The sequence below is a fragment of the Ctenocephalides felis genome, unplaced genomic scaffold (assembly GCF_003426905.1).
Source record: "Ctenocephalides felis isolate EL2017-DRISC unplaced genomic scaffold, ASM342690v1 CF-g0.4_SCAFFOLD_03571, whole genome shotgun sequence".
Lineage (NCBI taxonomy): Eukaryota > Metazoa > Arthropoda > Insecta > Siphonaptera > Pulicidae > Ctenocephalides > Ctenocephalides felis.
In genome coordinates this window covers 30,803,481-30,828,868 of record NW_020539725.1, presented here as the reverse complement: position 1 = coordinate 30,828,868, position 25,388 = coordinate 30,803,481, and the positions used below count along the sequence as shown (strand labels likewise).

The 25,388-nt window shown below is 28.5% G+C and overlaps 1 protein-coding gene and 2 non-coding genes across 3 annotated transcripts; 2 read left to right on the top strand and 1 right to left on the bottom strand.

Annotated features, from left to right (window-relative positions):
* Positions 1 to 1,456: 1,456 nt before the first annotated feature.
* LOC113386552 (ATP-binding cassette sub-family G member 4-like) lies at positions 1,457 to 24,951 on the top strand. The gene is made up of 9 exons (XM_026624331.1): positions 1,457 to 1,848; positions 15,913 to 16,030; positions 18,553 to 18,742; positions 19,954 to 20,278; positions 20,668 to 21,024; positions 21,897 to 22,045; positions 22,151 to 22,319; positions 22,401 to 22,501; positions 24,451 to 24,951. Exons 1-9 carry the CDS (start codon positions 1,608 to 1,610, stop codon positions 24,949 to 24,951), a joined length of 2,151 nt encoding a protein of 716 aa, XP_026480116.1. The 5' UTR covers positions 1,457 to 1,607.
* On the bottom strand, positions 4,690 to 4,761 carry Trnad-guc. Its single transcript has one exon. It is a non-coding gene; the product is annotated as a tRNA-Asp (tRNA).
* Trnad-guc lies at positions 6,811 to 6,882 on the top strand. The gene has a single exon. It is a non-coding gene; the product is annotated as a tRNA-Asp (tRNA).
* Positions 24,952 to 25,388: the final 437 nt, after the last annotated feature.

Genomic DNA, 25,388 nt, shown 5'->3' with positions numbered 1-25,388 from the left:
AAGTGAATTTCCTTGTCCGATGTTAATTACAAAATTGAATACACTGATTTCTTGTCTGTAATCAAAACATAACTATATTTCTGAAAGTATTTATTATCTTTACTTGATAAATATAAAATCATTTTCTGAAAGGCATATATAATTATCAAAAGGGAAAAAATGATAGGATTAAAAGATTCCTACAGCACTTACAATGTATATCGAAAAAATATTGATAAAAAAATGTAGATTCATATTAGTGTTTTTATAAATATAAAAATAGTGGTTTATAAAGAAGCAGATTCATTATGAATCTGTTATTTTATGAAATTAATACACAATATCAATTTTATAAATGAATATATTTATTTTTAACTGGAGTTCAAGGTGTGCTCTGCGATGTCAGTCTGACATTGTTCAATGTGATGTTCTTTTGATATTGAATTTTTTTTCGAACACAGAGCTCACTAGTCAGTAGTATTCTTCAGATCACTAGGCAAACCTTTTAAGCCTATTACAAACTTCTTAATTAACTGTCCAATATTATATTCGCGTAATCTAATTGTTATCTTAATTAAAATTCACTTTAACCATTCAAACTATTAAAAAAAATCATTTTTTTATATAAGTTTTCTAGTTTAACGTTATATGTCCAAGGAACATATGCATAAAAGTAAGGTGACCATATTTTTTTGAATGAAATCCGGGACGGATTATAAGGTGTGTGAGAGGGGGAAGAGGGCTTGTGAGCTAAAAATTTATGTGCACATTTTGTCGGTTAAAATTTTCTAGTTGAAATATATTTAAGAAAATATTGGCAATCAAAACATTTTTGAAAATTCGGGACAAAACACCTAAAACCGGGACAAATATATTCTTTTAGAAAAATCCGGAACGCAAGGCGGAAAATCAGGACTGTCTCGGCCAATCCGGGACGTATGGTCCCCTTAAGTTAATTTATAATTATATAATAAAAATTGTTTATTTTTATTTCCTTGCCAATTTCAAATTGATTTATCAAATTTAAATTGTATATTTTTTGTATCAAAATATAATCAGCGCTGTTGTTTAATATGCGTTTACTGTTCAAGAAACAAAGAGTCCACGATGGAAGTCCCGAGTTGCCATTTTGCTTCTTGCCTCACCCACTGAGGTCCCAGTTGGCTCTTCTCGCATCTAAATTGTTGTCACCCGAGAAACATTCTCTGAATTTATCCAATTCATTCCACTTATCTTATTTACCATAAATTGTATCTTTATCATCGAACTTTTCTAATTTGAGACAATTGACCGTTGTAACCTTGCGATACTATCTCTCTAACCAATTTAAGATAACGATTTCGCGTGCTTGCAGTCAATTTTGCCAGGTATCTCTCAGGATTAATTCTTGGTGCACCGTGCGAAAATCTATTTATTTTTATCATCCATAGCTTTAATACCTCGTGTCTACATCATAGCATTGTTCGCCGTCAGACCAGCCCGTGTTGCATAGTAAAATCGAATCAGTCAGTTCGCGCTAGTCATGCAGCAATGACGCTTGTGTTATACCGTTGATATAAATCGATTTCGAAGTTGTTTTTGAGTTTAGTGTGTATAAATAAATATTAATTAAAATTTAAAATTTCGATATGTCTGAGCGAATGAAGTGTTTTAATAATGATGGTGAATGCAGTAGCCTACAAGTTACTAATCGAGAGGATATTGCTTTGCATGATAGGAAGAGCGGATCGGTGAAGGTAGAGATCACTGCTCTTCAGCAGCCCTTGGGACAGTCCCAACAGAGGACGTTGACGCACCTGGTCAAGAGAGACCCGGTTGAGTTGGCCTTTCATGACCTGACATACAAAGTCACCGAGGGCAGAAAGAAAAGTGAGTACAAATCATGTTTTATCGACTGTTTATATAATATTTGTGCAATACGGAAAAGGCATGCTTGTTTGAGAGATGTTGTGAGTTAACAAGTTAAATATGCATTGAATTATCGTCTTCCTTATGGCCATATCTACAAAAATCCTTAATTATATTCAATATTTGATTTAGAATTCTAATTATTAGCTTTCATCATTATCAATATTATTGTTACATTTTTCATCATTTTTAAAAATTACATATTCCGAATCTGAGCGGAATATGGCCGAATGTTAACATAATCATATGGGCTCAATATTAGAAAACAATATTTAGCTTACGTAAAAAAAACATATTCAGCTCAGATTCGTTTATACTAGGGAAATAACATATTTATGCCGATTATTCTATTTTCCTCGATAATTAAGAATTACCTATCAACATTTATATTAAGTTTTATAGTGTAGTCATTCAAATCGTCGTAAAGACAAATGGGTGACTAATAAAAATTTCTTCGTTATTTTACACGAAACCTACTTTTTAACCCTGAAAAAATAATTTAATTAGTGCAGCCCGTATCAACTAAATCTTCAACTTACTTTGAAATAAGTTTAAAATTTGAGGGTTAAATTCAGATTAAAAATATTGGTACCATACAGTATAGTATGGACTCTATATTTTCATACAATCTTGATTCCAACAAAATTGATATTTGGTAGATCATATTTTAATATGCGATTACCTTTTAATAATTTGGCCTTTAGCATTAAAATAATTCGATTATGCATGCTATTTGGAATAATTCAATATAGTTGTTCGATTTTTCTTGAAAATTAAAACAAAAACTAAACCGATTGTGAGAAATAATTCATATGTATGATATTACATTTATAGCTTGTAATTTATCTTAACGCTAATTTTAACTTATAAAACACATCAGAAACAAATGAGAAAAAAAAGTTTATTATTATGCTATTTTCATTATGGATTAACTTCAAGAACTGACCTTACTTCTTTATATAATTAACATTATTAAAAAACGTCAATACTTATCGGATTATGTTACTCAAGGTGTATTTTATTTGTGTCTAATAGAAGATCGATAATATTCTACGTATTACAGTAACATGATTGTGAGAAAGGACTTTTCTAACTTAAAATTTTATTTATGCACCCAATCCAACTAGTTTATCTTAGCTTTTCCGTAATTGGATTTTAAATTTAAAGTAACATTTAGAAAACATTATTGAAAGCCCTCCTATACCTACTTTGTATTGAAAAACACTTTGTAATAAATTTATCTAGAACAATATTTCTTTAATTACCATTTGAAGTGTTACATTGCATTCTTTGTTCTAATAACTGATAAGAATTCTACATTATTTATTTTAATCTTATCAGTAGTAATTTGTTATTGATTTTCGAACGTGCGTTCCCACTGAACACAATAACCTTTTGTAGAGTCCTATATTTGACTTTTTGTCAAAAAACAAATTTTACTTACATATATGTGGACTCCATTGCTTCATGATGAACCTTCTAAATTTGGCCTCGACTTACTTCGGCATTGTTTTTTGTAATGAAATTTACTACGAAGCGACTGATTTTAATGGATATAATGATCGTATTAACAATGAAACTACAATAGAACAATTTTTAGCTTCTATTGTGTTTATTCTTTTTAAAAGAATCACTTTGCCAATCATTTTCATTTTTTGTCAGATTGCTTTTTATATTGTCAGAATAATTTTGTGGCATGTCCAGGATTTCCTTTTATCTAACCATTAAAATAATTCCGCTGCATTAGCCTAGAAAATTTGAATTATTTGTATGTACAATTTTACATATTTTTTAATTTTAATAAATTTTATTTATGTCTGCTGATTAGTTTTAGTATGCTATTTTTATGAAATATGTATATATCTGAATCTAGTCAAAATGAATAACGATCAGAAAGAATAGTGTTCATAATACATACAAGTATAAATAGGTACTTCGAATTACATTTTTAGTCATATTTAACAGCAAACAGAACTTTCGTTTTTTTAAGTAACCCAATGATTAATACATCCGTATTAGGTTATTAGAATAGTTATTAGAATTCATCTTATAGGGCTTATATAATTTTCAGTTCGATGCAGCAACGCCCAAGTGTCTAATAGAATAATAAAAAATTTATATGTACTAAATTAGTTTTACCTTTGTGGGAGTTGTAATGATTATGATAATATATTAAATTATAAACTCCCAACATAAAAAATATATCAAATTTATTGACTATAAAAATATTACGATATGAAAAATATACATGGCAAGTACCATTGTTTTTTTACAATCATGACTAGCCTGCTTCATTTCCCCACACCCTCTTTAATAAAATTCCTTATATTGCAGGTAAAATGACTAATTTCAGTATTTGTTTTCATAATTACTTTAACTAAAAGTAAGATACACATTACCGTACCGTTCTGCGAAATTCGTTGTATAGATTACTTGGGTTATATAAGGCATAGAATATAAGTAAAGTAATTTATATATGCTGAAGAGGTATAATTTACTCAGCTTACATTAAGATTATTTCTTAAGGGTCCATTCACCGGTGAATTACTATCTTCTGGGATATCGATAACACTTACTTGAGAAATATGTGCTTGAATCCATAGTTGTGCTGTTGCAACTATAAAACAATGTCCAAATACTAGTATAATATATTGATTAAACATTCTTTCAATATAAGCCAGGAAAATAAACTATGATCTGCTTGATGAAGCATTATTATATTTTGGCTCTTTACTGTTATAGTTTGTGAAACGACTATGATAATGCAGGTATATAACAAAATTGCATATAATAAAATATATACTCCCCGGCGGGGAATCGAACCCCGGTCTCCCGCGTGACAGGCGGGGATACTGACCACTATACTACCGAGGACATATTTTGGTAGAAGCAAAGCAATGTAGGCAGATTCTTGGTATTACAGAGTAAAAGTTGAGAAGTTTAGTACACACTTTTGAGCTCATTCACGAATTAACTTCTGCATTTATTTATCAATTAAACATATCACGAAAACTAAATCATTAGATTTTTTTTCAACTTTTTCTTCAAAAACATTGTATAAAATTTATGTAAAGTGATAATTCAATGTATAATAGTTAATTATTAGTAGTATTATGAAAATCATAGTGTTATAGGATAAATAAAAATAATGAATAGAAGTTCCGAAGGCAGATCCTTGATATAAGATCACGTTAAATCAATAATTTCCTTTCCCTATTCTGTTTAATATTCCCATTACCATTTATTACCATTATTAACTTTTTTATTCATTTTTATGGTTTTATTCATTTTCTTTTCATACTTTTGCTACTATATTCCTTGACCCTATGCTTCGGCTTTCAGTTCTTTGTATTTTCTCATCTCGCGTAAGCCATCAATCATCTGCATTCTTCTTCTTCCCAAATCTTTTAGTTCTTCTATTTTACCTTCGACCACGTCATGTAAGAAGCGCTCTTTTTGCAAAATTGGTCCTATCCAATTGCTTTTCCTTTTAGTGATCGTGCTCAGTACATTTCTTTCTGTGCCCACTTTTCTATTTTTTTATTTCTGACGATTTTACTGCGTATTTTCATATATACATGATAGTCCAGTTATTGCATCTGTTTCATTATTTGCCACTATGACACGTTTTATTTCATATGTGCTGTCGATGACATCGGCCGGAAACAGAATACATTATACAGTAAAAAGGTCAAAGATCAAACCATGTGTAATTATATTATTCGCCTAATCCAAAGCTGATCACCGAACAATAACGTTTTTTGTGGAAAATATACCCGAAATTCTAAATTTTCATTATGTCTGCCGTCGGGTTATTTGCGCATAATTTAGCAAGCACTCTTGTCATTATGACGGAAATGGTTGTCATGCTAAACTAGTTTTACTTTGCATATACAAATACAAAGTTTTTGATAATACTAGATTTGATTTAAATCTATTTGATTTGTTTTATGTGCTATGTTTTGGTGTTGAGTCATAATATAGGTCTGATAAAAAGGTAATCACTTCAAAAACTAATAGTCTAATGATATAAATAATACTAATATTTTTTTTTATTTTATTTTATGCAATTAACTGTTAATGACTATTCAATTTTTATTAGTCATTAACATTTGCATTCTGAGAACATATATATTTGTTTTATGTTCATTGTTTTTATTTCATGGTAACTTGTTTTTGTATTCTGCACTCTTAAAACGCTGGAACTATGGTTTTTGTCAATTCACAGGAATGAAAAAAAAAAAATCGAATATCTTTGAATTAGAAGAAAATATTGGTATTAGCCACGTTAAACTATAAAATAATTCAATTTATGATTTTGGTATCTTACCAGTTACACAACATATTTCTAAATTCTAATAATTTATTTATTATGTTTTATATAAAATTGAATATGGTTCTGTTTTTAATGGTTTTAATACTGGCCTTTGAATGAATCTCTCAGTTAATTGAGTATAATTTTTAATAAACTTCAGTAAATTGATTTTTGAAATCACACTTTATTAAAATAAAAAATATTTACACAAATCAGTGCCAAAATATTTACTCACCTGTCGGGGCAAACAGCTATTTAAATAAAAATCAATTATGACTTAGCTGGAAAGCCATTTATTCTTACTTTTGTAATTATTCTGAGAATTGAAATTAACTGAGATTTGTAAAATTAATTATTTCAATATAAAATTAATTGTTTTTTAATATATTCTACTATGCAGTATTTTTAAATTTGAAAGTTGTGTTGTGAGCGAGACATAATTTTAAAAGATCTGTGAAATATACATAGTTTTTGTTTCATACGACTCATTTAATTTATGTATAATTAATTACTTTAATACATAAATACATAAATTATTAATTGAGACTCGTTTCCTACTCGTACTATACTAAAAATTCGTCTACATTGCGTTGCGCACGCAAGACATGTCCTCGGTAGTATAGTGGTCAGTATCCCCGCCTGTCACGCGGGAGACCGGGGTTCGATTCCCCGCCGGGGAGAATATATTTTATTTTTCAAAAAGCATTTTTATTTTATGTTGTTTTTCTTTTGATACCTTCGAAACTATAATTTAGAAAGTTCAAAAGATTGCAAATATTAATTAAAATTAAAAATTATTTTTGATTCTATTAGAGCACAAATCCTCTACCATACAGTAATCACTGGAATGGTCCGTTCAATGGCACTACTAAATGAGTGACACTTCTGCGAATGACGAATCATTGGCACTCGATTCTTATCTTATCTTATCTGCCGTAACGCATTTCCGTTGCATTTGTACGGATTTACACCCTAGTCGCGCCTAAAAAGTTTTACTTCAATTATTATTTTCTTCTTACTATAAGCATGCTCTATTAAATAAAGGAAAGAAAACGGTAGGAATGGTGTATTTTCCAATGAATTGAAGCAATTTCAATTTTTTATTATTATAAGTAAACAGGACTAACCGTCTTGTGGTATTCGATGGTGGGCGAATCCCACCAGGTTGGTCTGATGTACTACCATCTACGTCTAGATCGTTGCCTAGTCTAGATCGAAAACCGCATTAAAGATTTTTTTTCGTTCTTACTAAAATGTGACAATAAAATTTTCAATAACGATTTTTTCATTTTACTTTGTTTCAAATCAAATATTAATAATTTATACTAATTGTACGAAAGTAAAATGATTTCTCATTAAAATAATCTTTATTTTAATGCGGAAACGCAAAATATCAATTGTTTAGTACTCCACATAGATATGACTATCAAAAGCCCTACATATGCACCACAGTGGTATAAATACATACAATTTTATCGGACTGTCGGATGCGTCTACATATTGCACAAGTTGTTATATAAATAAATGAGTAAAATATAGAAAATTACAGTAAAAAAGAAAACAGAAGTTGTACATTGTTTATGTCGCAATTGTTAATGATACTTAATTTTTTATTACGTTTTGATTCACTATGGATCTTCTAGACTGGTAATTGTCATTCTTTCACAATGTACAAACATCCTGTTCGTAGAAAATAGATATTTTTGCATGAAAACATAGCAAAGTATCGAGCACATGTCATTGAACTTTAATTTACTGAAATTGGAGAATAAATATTTTCCAGTAATTTACAAGTTTTTATACAAATTAACAAAGTTTTTATACAAATTTATACAAATTAACATTAATTTTGCATAAGTTAATTTTAATGTTGGGTGCACTTTTACATGCAATGTATTTTTAATAAATACACAACATTATTCTTCATACATTTGATTATCCGGATTTTTGATCATCCGCATGCCCATCCACAACAATTAGTCCGGTTAATAGAGGTTCTACTGAAACTCTATTTGTTTTTACAATAACTCTTAAACATGAAAAACATATTTATATTATAAAATTGTCTCGATCGTGTAGATATTTTCATGCAAAATTCTATACAGGTCTTGACTATTTAAATTTATATTTGCTTTGTGATTCAGCATCGAATATTTATATTGAAATCTGGTTTAATAAAATTTTGATTTATAAATGTACTTCTACCAGTCTATGTTGTTACAATAATATTTATAGATATTATGTCTACTATGAAAGAAAATTTAGATAAGGAAGCAGATTTTTAGCAATAGTTTTGCTTAACTGTTATCTAACTTTAATACTTTCCTTCAACTGAACTATTAAAAACAGTGAAAGCTGTTTTAATGCGTTTGTTAGTTTTGCATTTGAATTTGAGTAATACAACATAAATGTTAAATCTGGTAAATTACAGAAACGAATAATATATTTCATTTTATGTAATGAGATTATACACATTGCTTCTTAAAATCTCTAGTTCCTTAATGTTTCATTACAACTCTTGGTTCTTTATTTAATTGGTATCATTTTGATATATATCATCAGTCAGTTATTGATAATCATTGATGATGAAAATAAATATGTTTTAAAATTTAAATTCACTAAATCAGCTTTTATGGCCGAAAAAAACTATTTTTGTAAAGAATCAATGAATGCGTCATGATTTAATTAAAATACAATTGATCTTTCATATTCATTGTAAAATTAGCGACTTGTATAGAAAATACTCAATCAAGTCGTCAATGAACTTAAATTTAATATTATTCGTCAATTAGTAATAATTATTTGTAAAAGGCAAAACTCTGCTAAAATAATTCATTTATACCTTTTGATATTGATTTATTTTACGACTTTACAACTTCAGAAATAATATAATTTTTACAAAGCGTTATTGGTAAGGATTTCTTACAATGTTAGTGCACGTGCACGTGTTTAGCTATGAATACGTATTTTTTAATGTCATTCTTATTTCCTTTACTACTTTATTATTATATATTATCATTGCAGCTGAAAATATGTTTTAATAATGCAAAAACATTTTATGACGAATAATGCTAGATACACGAGCGCATCCACGATACGGCACGTGCTTGCGATTAATGAATGATTATTTTAATGACTTTGAACTAGCCATTTTTTTAGTAGTAAGTTATTTTTAGACGAAAAAATTAAACTTTTGCATATAAATGCATTTTATTAGTACTGCAAGAGAAATACCTTAACTTGCTGAAGGAGTTTTAGGCTGGAAAATCCGATTGCTCATTTTTCTCTATATATCAAGTCAGTCTATGTGTGCCTAAGTTTTTGAGTATATATGTGAGTCCGAAATTTAAAATTTGGTGAAACATAAAAAAAATCACGTTAATAGTTTTGAGAGATGATCGTCCGAGCAATTTCTTTAGAGTTACCAATGTAATTTTTTTTCATTAAATGCTGGTCCGATTTTTAATATTCAATAAATTGGGATTCGTGCTGTTTAACTTTTGGTAAAAAACGTCCTGACTTTTTCTTGATATTTAATTATTCAAAACATTTATATATTTTACGGTTTTGATAGAACTTGTATGATTAAAGATATTAACGAATATTTTAAAATATTGTAGTCCTACGAAAAGTGCGTAATAAAACAAAATGGCGTAAATATTCAAACTCTCCGGCATACCGGTCAGAACTTTGCGAACTTTTCTCTTCTTGTGTAAATACGAAGTATAACTTTTTTTAATGATCTATAACTTCATTTTATTGTCTGATATTATATATGTATGTGCCTATTTGCTCAAATAATTCTCTGAAGCCTCATGGTAAAACAATACGATAAAATTTTATTTATATTATGCGCATATAATACAGATTGTGAATCACGCTAATATACAAATCCACTCAATGCCAAGTTTGAAACAAATCGATGCGCGCCATATATCAAATATTATCGTGCGTGTACTGATAATCTATATTTCATTTAAATATAATTTATATTGACATTATAAACTCAATAAAAATGTTAACTCTTTCATTAATCTGGTTAATGCAATAAACATTGTTTTCGACGAAGTAAGCTTGCGTGATATTTATCGATTATACGTTTGTATTTGTGCAGTCAACAATATGCATTAATATGGAACATAGAATTGAGAACAATTATGTTTAGCTATATAATATATATGTTTATGGTTTATGAGTAATACACACATATGATAGTTTCATGCATTAGTTTGGTTGTGAATTATATGATAATTACAATTTCATCGCAGTTACCAAATTCGTAGTAGTCAAAATAAAAGTTCAGTTCTTCAGACAAACAAAATCAAATATTAGGTGAAGCGAAAAAAAAACAATTATATGTATCTTGCGTTTGGTTTCTACTAGGCGGCGTTAAAAAGATGATTTTTAGTAGTAAAAAAACATTTTTCTACTAAACAATTACAGTTTTGTAATTGATTGAATCAGTTTTGTTTGAGCGCGCATCAAAAATGGACACTATCAAAAAGAAAGTATGCTATATTTTATAATTTTTGTTAAATAAATAAAATATTGTATATGAGTCTGATACCGTAGGAAGGATTGGAATTTAATGGAATTGGGAGGAAATTGTTTACAGCGACAATCTTTTATGACAAAACTCTTATTTTGAAATTGCACGGTCAACAATTGAACCGTCTGAAGAAAGCAATTACCAAGGAGAGGCCAGCTTTGGACAATAGGAGAAGGAATGTGTTCCATCTGGACAACGACAGGCCACACACTTTGATAGTGACTCGCCATAAGCTCCGCGAGCTTTATTGGGAGCTTTTTATGCATCAATCTTATTATAGTTCCGACTTGGCACCAACTGATTACCATCTGTTTCTATCTATGGCGAATAGTTTTGCTGGTGAAAAAATTACTTCAAAAAAGGCTTGTCCAAATCGACTATCACAATTTTTTGACAATAGAGACGAGGGTTTTTATGAGATGGGCATAATGGTATTTCTCTCAATATGGCAACAAAACGACGCATAATTGACCTAATTTGGATTATTCTAATTATAGTAATTAAAACCTTTAAGTTCATGCAAAACCAATAGATTTTTTTACTCAACCTAATATAATATAAACAATTTAGAGGGTTAAGTTCTAAAGTGCTTAAATGTCATACACATAATTCTAATTTTGTTATTGCTAAAATGATCATCAACTAATAAAAGTGCTTATCAAAAAGCAGTGGTTGATACTTGAGCCAAATAATAATTCATCCTTGATTACTAAATAAATGTAATTTGCAAATAAGAAAAACTTTTGAAGTTCAATGGAGTGAATTTAAAAATACATACCGAATACGAAATTAAATGCAAAGCTTGCATTATAGTTACATAATTATAACAAAGTTGCGTTTGATAGAAATAATAATATTATTATTTGAAATTAGGCTAGTGAAGAATAAATAAAATATACTTTTTATCATTTTTATTAATGACGAAACATTGTAAATTTTTTGTCAAACCGGTTTATATCTTTGCGAATAACGTCGTCGTTTTTGCTATAATGATTTACACAGAATAATATGCTGTCCGTGGAATTGTTTATTTTTCTTCTTATATTTTCTTATTGTGGTTATATGTCTGTTTTATAACATTATACAATTGATTATAAATCTTTCAAAGATTTTTTTACTGAAATATTTTTATATTATTTTGTATTTGTTTGTATGTGGGAATATTTTTATTTGTTATTATAACCACTTGAGATTTAGCGTCGTTTTTTTTTATCATTTTCTTCAATACTACTTAAACTAATGAACTAAATTCTGTTTTGTTGATCATTTTCTCATTAATATGAAAAAATAGAGCTAAAAATTCATTGTGGTTCTTTATTTTGATGTCATAACTCATAATTTGTAATGCGACTTTTTTGAAGAAATAAATAATAATAAATTTGAGTTATTGGTAACTGAAAGACATCTGAGGGATGCTAATGAAACTATTCATCTTATAAAAATTCGGCCACTTCAGTTTATCCAAAGTAAGTTGTTCATACTGGGAATAAATAATAATAAATTTGAGTTATTGGTAACTGAAAGACATCTGAGAGATGCTAATGAAACTATTCATCTTATAACAATTCGGCCACTTTAGTTTATCCAGTAAGTAAGTTGTTCATACTGGGAACATATGCTTGGAAGTCCCACGTTTGGGACATCAACATGAACAGAGACAAAAACGATGATCGGCTGTACATTGTTCGCAAAACTAAGGTCTATACACTTAAAGCTTTTAAGGTATAATATCTGTGGTATTTTACTATAAATTTATTCCATCACTTTAATTTATAGAACTTTGTGAAAACTATATATTTTCCCCCAAGTATATGGTTTTTCATTCCCATCTGCGCCGCTATCATTTTATTCAAGGATTCCAAAACACCATTTAAGCTTCGGTTCAAGCGTTCTTCAGATGTCAAGGCTAATACCTCAAGACGTAAAATGAAACGTAAAAGATTTTTACGAACATGTAAATTGTTCAAATATTTAAATGACTTGCAAAAGTTGTTGCACATCAGTCCTTGAAACTAATTTATCAAGATCTAATTAAATTTAACAAGCTTCTAACGGAAGCATTTAGCGATCAAATGATTAATTTGATGAATTATGTAATTTTAATTTGACATTTGTTATGTTAAAACATAATTAAATACTTAATTATATATAAATAACTTATTATTAGTTTTATATGGTGTTTCACCATAGTATCAAATATTTTACTATTTTATGAAGTCGGGAGGCTTCTTTTAAATTTTCTGCAAAAACTCTGAATTTGTGCTTACAATTTATATAGTAGTGTCTAATATATTGAAACTTAGTATATAAAATGATAAGAAGATACTATTCCAATATTCCAGCTTAGTGTTGTACCAGCAGTATATTTTCAATTGTGAACATACACTTAATTTATATTTATTAGGTTCTCATTAATACCGATTAGAAAAGAATTGTAATAGATTCGTACTTGGCTTATTATGCATTTCTCTAATACTTAGTTAAGATTTTTTAATTTGATCAACAAAATTTTAAACCATTTCAATTACAGTCGTATATTAAAAAAATACAATACAGTTTTTTTTTTAATTTTGTAGATCATTGTGCGTTTTATGGATCAACAATGTCCTGTTAATTAGTCGAAGATTAGGAAACAAATTATATATATTTAAACATATTCACATCGAATTTATATGCCTTTACGTAAAAGTCACGACTTTGAACAAATGATTGAATTGTATTTATATTTTTGGAGATTTGGTAAATTATCATCGGTTGATACATGATTGCATATACCAAAGTTGTAATTATGTAGCGTTTTTATATTTCTTTGATAAATGACAATCAGAACATTAATTACATTCTATGAGTTATTTTGATTTAAATTAATTGAATATAATTATAGATAGTAGTTACCCTAGTGGGTAGGTTATTAGAAACTATTAGAAACAATTTATTGGATCAAGTTAAGAGGCCATAATTATTTGTCTTCTTAATTCTGGTCTAAGAAGCAGTAGAGCAATGAGTGAATTGAGGTGATTAACTAATTTGTGATAATGATTAGTGGATCTTGTTTTTATGCAGAGTTTTAATGCTCATGTAACAGGGTGCAACTGTCATCATTCTAAGTAGTTTTGTTTGTAGCAAATTTAATATATATGAAATAACTTTCAAACCGTCAAACTATAAAGTATTCTATGGAAATTCCTGGATTTTCCAAGTAGATTTTAAAATAAATAGTACTTGTAAGTTTAATAGAATTTTAATTCGCCTGACCGACGTTACTACGCATTTTGTGACGCACACGCGATGCAAAATTCAACAGACGTTTCCATCATCAAAAGTGCAAATGGATGAACCTGTTCCTTCAGACCCGAGTTGAATTCATTTTATTATTTTTACCACTCGGACTATGATCATGCATTAAATATGCACCATTTGCTCTTTTTATGTCTGAAGTGATGTTCACATCATTTAATATTTATATCGTTCTATAGTGCGCATGCGAGATGGGTTTGGAGAGGACACGACGATAATTAAGTGTCCATCAGAAAAATGATTTGCAATATTTTGCATCTCTTTTTGATGTCACATCTGCTTTTTAATAATACTTTGAATGGCTATTGTTTACCCGCTATAATTGTGCATAGGAATAAATACATTTTGCATTGAAAGTTAGAACATGCGATTCATGAAGTATGAATTGCAAAGACATCAAGGTTTTTTTCACGTGTGAGATATGTGAAGCGTAACCAATAACGCACGAAAAAATCATATGTTTTTGGTTATATTAAAAAGATCGAATTTTGTAGATATTGAATTATGTGATTTTACTTTATCAGTAAAAAATGCCATTCCCAAGGCTGCTTCTTACAATAACTAATAAATATAACTCAAATCTAATAATTTGAGAACTCATTTTATTAATTCTCGTCCCAAAATGTATAGAACTCGACTAAAGTAGTATAATCTTATACTTACTATCGAGATTAATAATCAAATTATGATGGAATGAATTGAATATTGAATGAATTACTTCTCTCAAAATTTCTGCAATTTTTTAATGCTTTATTATGCAATCGCCGCCTATTAATAAAAATTGTAGTAACATATATTATTGCAATTTATTGTTAGCCTCTTGATCTTAAAGTTTTATTATTTACTTTCAACTTTATTACCACCGATATAAAGACCGAACTTTCTAGGAAAAGGAAATATATTTCATGATTAATTTTAATTTTTCTAGCATAATTATAGGTGTAATTGGTAGTATCAAAATGTGAATATTTTAATATATATTGACAATTTTTGTTTACTTTAACATTATATGAAAAAGTGAGCAAGGGTGTAAATTGTATTACCAAAATGATCTTCTAAAGGTGTTTTTTATAAAAAAAGACGGAAATATTTCATGAAGGATGGGATTTTATATTCTTATAGCAATAAAAAAGTTCATTACACGAAAACCTTTAGTATTTGTATCAAAAGGTTAATTTCAGTATATTTGGACTTCATATCTCGAATTAAATTTTATTACAAAAGTTGACCAATGACAATCTATTTTTGACAATATTGTTTTTTTAAAGAAATGTATGCGATAGAATACTAAATTTTGTTGCATATATCACTAAAATAAAAAGTCCAATAACACAAAATGATGATATCAAATGCATAAGATATTATAACAAATGAATTTTCTTCTATGCATGCAGCGATTGTATCAATATTTTTGTACACGTTTTTTGCTGGTAATGATATTCAATTATGATATTATTATTGATATATCGAATTTTCTATTTTCCTACCATAGGGTTACAAGTTTTTTTTGTAAATAAATAATACTTGATGTTCATTTGATATAAATCTGGAACAAATTGTGATTTGAAATTGCGTTACTATATTTGCCTCATTATGTGATATTTTGTATGACCGTCACTTTGCTAAGTTCTACGGCTTCGAAATGTATTTTAATATATATTTTATTTTGGGTAAAATATTTTTTTTATTATAATATTTATAATATATTATTTAAGACAAAAGAATATGGACGATAAAAGTTATTTTAAGATTTCACAATATCTTATTCATATTTTCCTGAAAATTCCTATAATTTAAATACATACATAAATTTTAAAATGATATTATTTTTTATAATTTAATAAGATTTTAATATTATTTTCAGATGTGAAGACAATTCTTCATGCAGTTAGCGGCCGCTTGAGGTCAGGCGAGCTGACTGCCATTATGGGACCTTCGGGTGCTGGAAAAAGTACTTTGCTGAATATTCTTACTGGATATATGTAAGTAAAAAAATATGTGAAGGTTGGCATTTAAAGTTACTCTTTACTAGAGTAGACGAAGATGGTCGTTTCCTCAAAACTGTGTGTTTTACCGATCTTGAACTTATTTTTAAGCGAATCAAATAAATAAAACTTATTTATAAATTATGCTAAAAGAAGAAATTAAAGAAAAATTAGTTATTTTCTAATCTAAAACATTTTTTTAGTACAAAATATTCTAGTTTTAACAAAAATCTGTTATTACTATCGAATAAGTAATAGATTGTTTCTTTTTACCATCATTGCTCTTGTTAATCAGGGTTACGTAATTTAATACCATAGCAAAAAAATAATTTTGTACAAAAAGGCAGTCATCATGCATGTCCATTTCTTTACACACTCTCCATGCGAATTTATCTACTAGATATAATTCATTGCGAATAAAGGAGTTTTTTCTTCAATTATGTGTGATCAATTATTTCTACCTAATAATTAATAATCGTTACACAATTTTTCATATCTTTGCAACATTTCGTCAACATAAGTTTATTTTATGTAACATTTTATAGACATAAATCTAATAGATGCAATCCATGTAGATAAAACTATGTTTTATTTGCTATATTTATTACTAAAATTGCTTTACATATATTACCAAATCAGAATTGATCTGTTATCGATTTTTTTTTATTTTAAAAATAATGGTATCTCTTCTATGCGATGTTCAATAATTTAATTATTTAATATCTAATTAATTTATTCTGAAATAATATTAATATTTACTAGAACAATTATTAAACTAGTGGGTATGTTTAATTTTCCCAAACTCAGCTGTTTCCATGAATCGAGATAAGAAAAGGACTTTGGCCAAACTTCTCTTACGTGATCAGCGATAATTTTGTCCGAATAACATTTAATCATGTTTATTAGTTCAGAGTCTAATTACATTAATACTACAGATCAACCTAAAACGCGTAATTTGTTATTAATTTCAAATTATTGATATGCAACATTTTTGATTGCATATAGGTGAATTGAAAATATTATTACATGCGATGATGCTAATCACAAAGTTCACATAAAATCGATAACCGATAAGATATTGACGAACTTAAACTGTTTTTTATTGATTTGTGATATCACGCAATGAAAATTCTTAGAAAATTTATTGACATCTAGTCTCATATGTTTCAAACTCATATTAACTAATCATATGGAAAAATGCAAAAAATCGAATGACTTATGGAATGAATATTAGCTCTATAATAGTAGTTTTAAATTTCGAATAATTTTAATTTCAATATGAATTTTAAAATCCTAATATCAAACATTAGTAAAATGATTTATAATTATTTAAATATTGTTTATAATAAACTAATAAAACGGCCTAGTTATTATTTATTTACAATTAAATTTCAATTTAGAACATCAATCATAGAATAGTAATCACGAAAGTGATTCATTATTCAATATGACATTTGTTTATTGGAAACAGACATTGATTACTAAACAATATGCGTTATGATTTCATTTTGTAAACTGGTGTTAGATTTAATCCAGTTAATTTTGCTCATATAAAAAAAATTATAAAAACAATAAAATATAAAGAATGAACTAGGAAAACAATAAGGGTTACAATAATGATATTTGTAAGGCCGCGGTAAGTGTCCGGCCTTGTAATCATCATCCCGAAATCAAATTTGTGTATCGGACAACCTTATATCAAGACGTAGATATGATATTCATTTAAAATTATATATCATAATGTGTTTCCAAATGAAAAAAGTTATTCATTTCGGCATCACTGCAATGAGTGAAATTCACAACCCGGTGTAGGTTTACGACCTAGTGAAGGTACTTCTAATATAAAACAATGTACATCAAATAGATAAGATAATCCTTGACTGTCTTCTATAATGCCACGGAGTTTAGGATAAACACAATCACGACAGAATATTGAGAATAAAAATCAATAATAAAATGCATAAATACATACTTCAAACAAGCAATTTATCATACTATGTAGCTTAATAGAGCTTTTTTATCCACACCATCTAAAATTATGTATTATTTCAATACCAACATTAGCCCCTCTTTGTTTTTCTTCCTTTTTTAATTTTTGATAAACTTTCTTCATATTAGTACAAAACCTTAGATTAAAAAGAAAAATAATATAGATTTTCTGAATTTGTAATAAATTTGTATAGTGGAAATGCGTGTATAATATAAATATTATCATTTTAAAAAGACACAATCTAAAAATCAATATGTTTTTTGTTATGTATAAAATATGTTCATTACTCATTGGAGTTCTGAAAACTATTGGTTTTTCCTATGTAACTTTGACATGACTCGACCTATCATTACCCAAGATCAAAGACTTTTGCACGTAAGAATTGAATATTTTTCCAAATATTTTGCGTCCATATGATCCATACATACTTCGCGCACATAAACACAATTTTTTTTATGTTATGCCAAAGTAATAAAATGTAACAATTACTTACTTCTCATAAATATTTAATGTGTTTTCTTTACTATAGGACCGAAGGAATGGACGGTTCCATAACTATGAACGGCGAGGAGCGTAATCTAAGTCGATTCCGCAAGTTGTCCTGCTACATAATGCAAGACAATCAACTTCATAATAATCTTACCGTACAAGAAGCGATGCATGTCGCCACCAGTTTGAAACTCAGCAGCGACACTGATCCGGAACATAAGCAACAAGTTGTGAGTATTATTTCTATTTGGACCATTCAGATGTAAAATAAACATTTTGTGTAAACCTGTGAAACTTATTTAAACAATAATGCAAAATGCCAGGTTCAAGACCTGCAAGGTTTTAATATTGATAAGTCAAGTTTTTAGGGTGTTGCACTATATGAACAGCATTATTAGTAAAGTTTTATTCTTATACTATAATCTGAAAGTGGTCTTCAGACTCATGGTTTGCAGAAATATAATTAGCAATATGTTTCCAAGCAAAAATAGCCTTTACCTGGCATTGCAGCATCTAATAAAAGCCATTAGTTTAGTATAAAATTTATCTATGAATTGCCTTTTTAGTTTTTGTTAGTTGTGTGTAATATTATTATTGTCATGCAGTTAAAACTATTACATACCTTTCGCTATCGAAAAGTAATATAAGAGCTTAGCCAGGATGAACACTGGAGTCATATTCGTTATTTTTACTTGTCTATAATTGAAGGATTCTCGTTTATATTATGACATTAGTTATGTATACTGTTTCTCTCGAAAAGATACATATAGAAACCTACTTTTTAATTCTTTTCTGATGCTTTCAAATTTGATCATGCTTAAAAATCAATAAAAAATATCTCTCCTATCAATATTACAGTCCTGCTACCTGATACCTTCTTGTAACAATCTTTAAACTGAAATAAATTACGATGCACTTGAATATAGTAAAACGTCTGAACGTTTACTTATTTATTTATTTATTTAAATAACTAGTTAGTATAATTTACATTTGCCGTAGTAAGTTTATTTCAAGCTTTATATACTTTGCACGTTCAGTAGTAAATTGTGAACAATTGATTAATAAAATGCAATATTAGGTGTAAATATGCCATATATGATAAACATAACTTTAAAGCTACCGTATCAGAAAAGGGTTAGCTTGCATTTTGTATTTGATTTACTTATATTAATATTTAACTAATTAACAACATAAGGTGAAAAATGGAATATTAATCAATGTAGTAGATCTGAAGCTGATTCACTTGTAAAATTAATTAATGTTTTTCAAGTTAATATTTTTCTGTGTCACCTCTAAAAACTTGTGGTAATAGTGTTGTATGGTAAAGGTCAAGAAAATGCAAATATGTATGTAATTTAAATGTATAATAGTATATCATGATTATAAATTTATTATATACATAATCAATTTCAAATAATTAATTTTTTTTTCTTTCCTTTAGATTAAAGAAATCTTAGTCACATTGGGCTTGGATGAACATCGTCGTACTTTGACTGGAGATTTATCTGGTGGTCAGAAGAAACGTCTGTCAATTGCTCTCGAGTTGGTTAACAATCCACCAGTTATGTTCTTTGACGAACCCACATCTGGTCTGGATTCTTCATCCTGCTTCCAATGTATATCTTTGTTGAAGCAGTTGTCTCGTGGTGGAAGAACTATTATCTGTACAATTCACCAACCTTCTGCCAGATTGTTTGAAATGTTCGATCATTTATATACATTGGCGGAAGGGAAATGTGTCTATCAAGGATCCACTGGCCAACTAGGTAAGATGAAACTGAAACTTAAGAAGTATTAAATGACATTGCTGTATCTTTAAATTGGTATAAGCAAAATGTGAAAATTGATAAGCACGATATTCTTTACTTTTAATTGTCTTTATTTTCTTGATACTATTTTTATACTGTGTATTTGAGTAAATGTAGATGTCTTTGATTCTTACACTTTTAAATTTTGTACCTCGAAGAACATTTATTAAACTTATATTTATTTTTCTTGTTTTTTTCTGAACAAACTTTTGCTTCAAGTCGCAAAAGATTTTTGAACCAGGATATAAGCATTTTCTGCTGAAACTTGTTAATGAATGTTTAGAGGTTTAGTCTACTGATGATGATTTCGTTTCTAAAACCATTATACTAATATATTATCATTTTAGTTCCTTTCCTCGGCGGTCTCGGTTTGCAATGCCCGGCTTACCACAACCCGGCATCCTTCGTGATCGAGGTCTCCTGCGGCGAGTATGGTAATCATAATGCTCAGCTCGTCAAAGCCATTCGAAATGGAAAGAACGACATCAGAAGCTCCCAGAACACCATCACGAATGGCCTTAATAATCTAACAGCCGCGGCTAATGGCAATGGTAATGGGGTTTACAAGAACGGAAATGCACAGATTCATAATGTTAACGAATTGCGCCACGATGCTGAAGAGAAGTTCTCTGAGAAAGGACATGATAATAATGGATCACTGGTGCCGCAGTATATGGTCAATGAACTACTGAAAAATGGACAAGGTAATTGACTGTTGATTGACTATGTATACATAAAGTTTCTGCCTCTTTTTTCGAAATAATAATTTTGTTTTCTGATGAATATTTAATGATAGTATTTGCTATTTAGTTTCTGGTTGGTAGCAGACTTATTGATTTATTTGAATGTAAATAAGTGTGAATACGTAGTTATCAATACTTCAGCGTATTGAGCTCTTATTTTTTGCTTTCATTTAAAAATAATTTATACGAATCATTCGTTCTATTTATTTAGCAATAATTCTCATGCACATGCCAACATTTGTAAAATTTTAAATAAAATCAAAATTTGCGGAATCAATACTTTGTGAAAATGAACTCTTGAGAAGAAGAATCATTGAACAACTGATATTAGTGCACAGAAATATTATTTTATTTAAAGCACTTAATTTTTTTAAATATCACAGATAAATATAACAGATCAAATTTACTCATAGGCATCTTCATATAGGTCGAATATAGGTCTTCTCAAAAATTGTCCTTAACTATTGTATCAACAAATATTAGTTTTGGATTTGATTCCTCTAAAGTTGTTTCAGAAATTCGTATATTACTCATATCATTTTCAGCCATTTTCGTTCTTAATTCGATTTAATTCACGATAATGAATTAACCGTAAATTGTTGCAGAAAATGATTAATTATGTAAAGTTAAATTGAAGAGAAAACCTTGTATGCATTTTTAAGATACATCGAATAAGTTATGTGTTAGTGATTACTTCATGAAATAATTTCTCTTGCTTGGTTTTATTTTATTATATATTATGATTTTATGCTTTTATTTATTTTATTATATATTATATAAAATTTTGTTACATAATTATACATTTATTAATTTTATATGAATTTAAATTGCAGTTCTGCCTATGCAAAAGGAAACTAATCCAGACAATGTCACTGTGGCTTTATTGGATCCAGGAGCAAATCCTAATAGCTATCCCACTTCTGAACTTCAACAGTTCTGGGTTGTACTCAAGAGAACACTTTTATTCAGCAGAAGAGATTGGGTATGTTAATTATCTACTACTAACTCTCTTAAATTTATGTTTAATTATATATTATATAAATATATTATTATAGTATAATGAATAACTGATTTTTTTTTATTTCAGACCCTTATGTATTTGAGATTATTCGCACACATTCTCGTTGGTTTCCTAATCGGTGCATTGTATTACGACATCGGAAATGATGGTGCCAAAGTTCTCAGCAACTTGGGTTTCTTGTTTTTCAACATGTTATTCCTTATGTACACTTCTATGACCATTACTATTCTTTCATGTAAGTAGTTGTTTAATTGCTATTTCTATTCATTACATCACAACTTGTTTGGCATAATCTAATGTAACTTTAAAATTTTAGTCCCGCTCGAAATGCCGGTTTTGTTGAAGGAACATTTTAATCGGTGGTATTCATTAAGATCATACTATTTGGCAATTACTGTGTCGGACATTCCTTTCCAGGTAAGATTTTGATTTTTATTCTGTGGTTATGGGCATTTTCACAAATTATCGTTTTCATAATCCATAACCATGTCGTTCTAAAATTATTCACATCATTGGCTTTCGTAATAACATTATATTTACATTTATCAAAAATTATTGGATATACACGTGCATTATGCAGTATTTTATTTATAAATTTATATTACTAATTAAGTAACACATATAATTGTTTTTTGGTGCATATGGTGTTTGTAAGTGGCTTGTATTGGGATTCGATTAATAATAATCCATGCATATTTCTGGGCGCTATTGACAATACTTCTATAATTTGGAAATAGTACCTACTTACGTCAGCGAAGAAACTAAAGGAGAAAATTTATGAAGTAGTTAGAAAATTCAAAAAAAATACGTGAGATACTTTTGAACTACGTTTACATACCTATTGATTTTATTTCTTGCATCCTTGTGTTAAATGTAAAGCGAGAGTTTTTAAGGTTTTTTCGCGAGGCTGATTTGAGTGGATTTGATTCACATTTCCATTCGATAGATTAGGTTTCTTGCAGTTATAATATCTTTATTGAAGATTAATTTTTTCACCGTATGTACAGATTTAATTCATACACATCTCTATAAATAATTTTATGATACAATACACAATTTCTGAAGTAAAATTGTTATTAAAATATAACATTTTCAAACGATTATAATTCTGTGGTTGAAAAAAAGGTATATGAAGTTTTCACAGCACATTGCCTATCGAGTTTGGCATTACATATGTATGTAATATATTAAACTATGATATTATTATTGATGTGTGTTTATAGTTTTTTTTTGTGTAATGGCAATTAACATATGCATGAATATCACGTTGTTGCTATACATATTGTATTTTTTTCACATTCATCTTTTATGTATTATAATATTTTTTCATATATTCAACACGCGCGCATATGCATTTTTCTTTGTATGCGCTTTGATATGATAATTTAAATACGGCTATTTAATTATATTGTGCAATGACCATCTCATCATTTAATTTGTGAATACAGTTTTATTCATTATGCGTCTTTATTCTGCATTTGTCCTTACCTATAATTATGTTTACGTTTAATAACATCTTAGGCATATGATTTTATATTTTTTTGTCATGAAGAATAGTCACGATAATAAATGTTAGAATGTCTGATAAAATTCTAAGATCGTATAAAATCGTAACACATCGTATGAAAAATTATTTCAAATAAATGGTCATATTTCAACTTTCAATAATCAACATTGTAATGCTTAAATCTTAACTATATTGCTCTAAATATTTATTTCTTTTATTATCATATATTAGCAAATCAAATTATGATTTTATATAAAAGTCGAAGTATAACAATAAACGCAAATTACTCGAAATCCATGAACCCATCCCACCTCAATTTTATTAAATTTCAATGAGCAATTTACCCAGTGTCTTCTAAACAAATTGAATTATGCAATTTTTCTAAATTTGCATAATTTCAATAGTGAATTTTTGAAATCAGTTTTTTAAACTTCCATTATTTGAAACTAATTTAATTATCTAAAGTTTTTTTTAATAATTTTATGATATTTTCATTACCAAAGAAATTAAATCTCATAAACGAAGTCTTCAAAAATCTACTTTGAACAAGTGTTGACTTAACAATCAATTCAACATTTCTGTATAATTCTCATCTACAATATTATTCACAAATGTGTAATGTGTGATAATAATCTAAATGGTATATTCTTTAGGAGTAACATATTTTTAGTCATTTACATACGAGTTTTTAGTCATCCGCAACATTTTATTCAGATTGCTTACTCACTGCTTGGCTTCATAAATCATGTTTCATTGTCATACGTAGTTAATTTTCATCACCGACTTAGCATGAAATGCTTAATTATGGAAAGAACTGAATAATAGAGTTGAATCCTAATCCCGACCATATTCTTATTAGACGATCTTCTGCATAATCTACGTTACCATCGTGTATTTCCTGACATCTCAACCACTTGAGATAGCTCGTTTCTCGATGTTCTTGGGTGCTTGTCTCCTGATCTCATTTGTTGCCCAAAGTGTCGGATTGGTAGTAGGAGCTGCAATGAACGTCCAAAATGGAGTATTTTTGGCACCTGTGATGTCTGTACCATTCCTGCTCTTCTCTGGATTCTTTGTATCTTTCGACGCGATACCAGTTTACTTGCGCTGGATCACTTATTTGAGTTACATCAGATATGGATTCGAAGGAACAGCTTTGGCAACTTACGGTTTTGCCAGAGAGAAACTAAAATGTTTCCAAGTCTACTGCCATTTCAAGAATCCCGAAACCACTTTGGAAGAATTGGATATGTTGGATGCTGATTTTACCGTCGATATCATTGCTCTTATTGTCATATTCGTGGTACTAAGAGTTGCGGCCTTTCTCTTCTTGAGATGGAAACTGAAGACCACACGATAAATTACTCATGATAAATTAAGTATAAGTGTATTATTTAAAATTCAAAAAAATTCTATTGAGGATTGATATGAGCTATCAAGGCACGTACTTCTACAAATCTACAAATATCTGTTTAGACTATAACAAACGTAATTGTTATTAAGGATATATTTAATTATTATAAATGTTAGCTTTTATATGTTGATATTAGAAAATACTTTTATACAAAGTTCGATGAAACAAAAGTTGCATTACCGATGTGCGGAAAATGAACAAGGACTTGATCTCGAAATAAAAAATCTCCCCAATTTCAATTTTGATTTAAATATTTTACTTAAGTCATTCAAGAGCATAAAGTGATATCTTTTAGTTTGATTTTTTTATATTGCAAATAATCCTTGATTCTCCAGATAATATTTGAAAATTCGATATTCTGTTTCTTATTTCTGTCTTCGGGA

Bases quoted from the DNA above. Each gene is read 5' to 3' on its own strand.
- LOC113386552 (XM_026624331.1), top strand. From the start codon at position 1,608: ATGTCTGAGCGAATGAAGTGTTTTAATAATGATGGTGAATGCAGTAGC. The intron at 18,743-19,953 runs GTGAGTATTATT...TCTTTCCTTTAG, and splicing joins CGGAACATAAGCAACAAGTT to ATTAAAGAAATCTTAGTCAC. The intron at 22,320-22,400 runs GTAAGTAGTTGT...TTAAAATTTTAG, and splicing joins GACCATTACTATTCTTTCAT to TCCCGCTCGAAATGCCGGTT.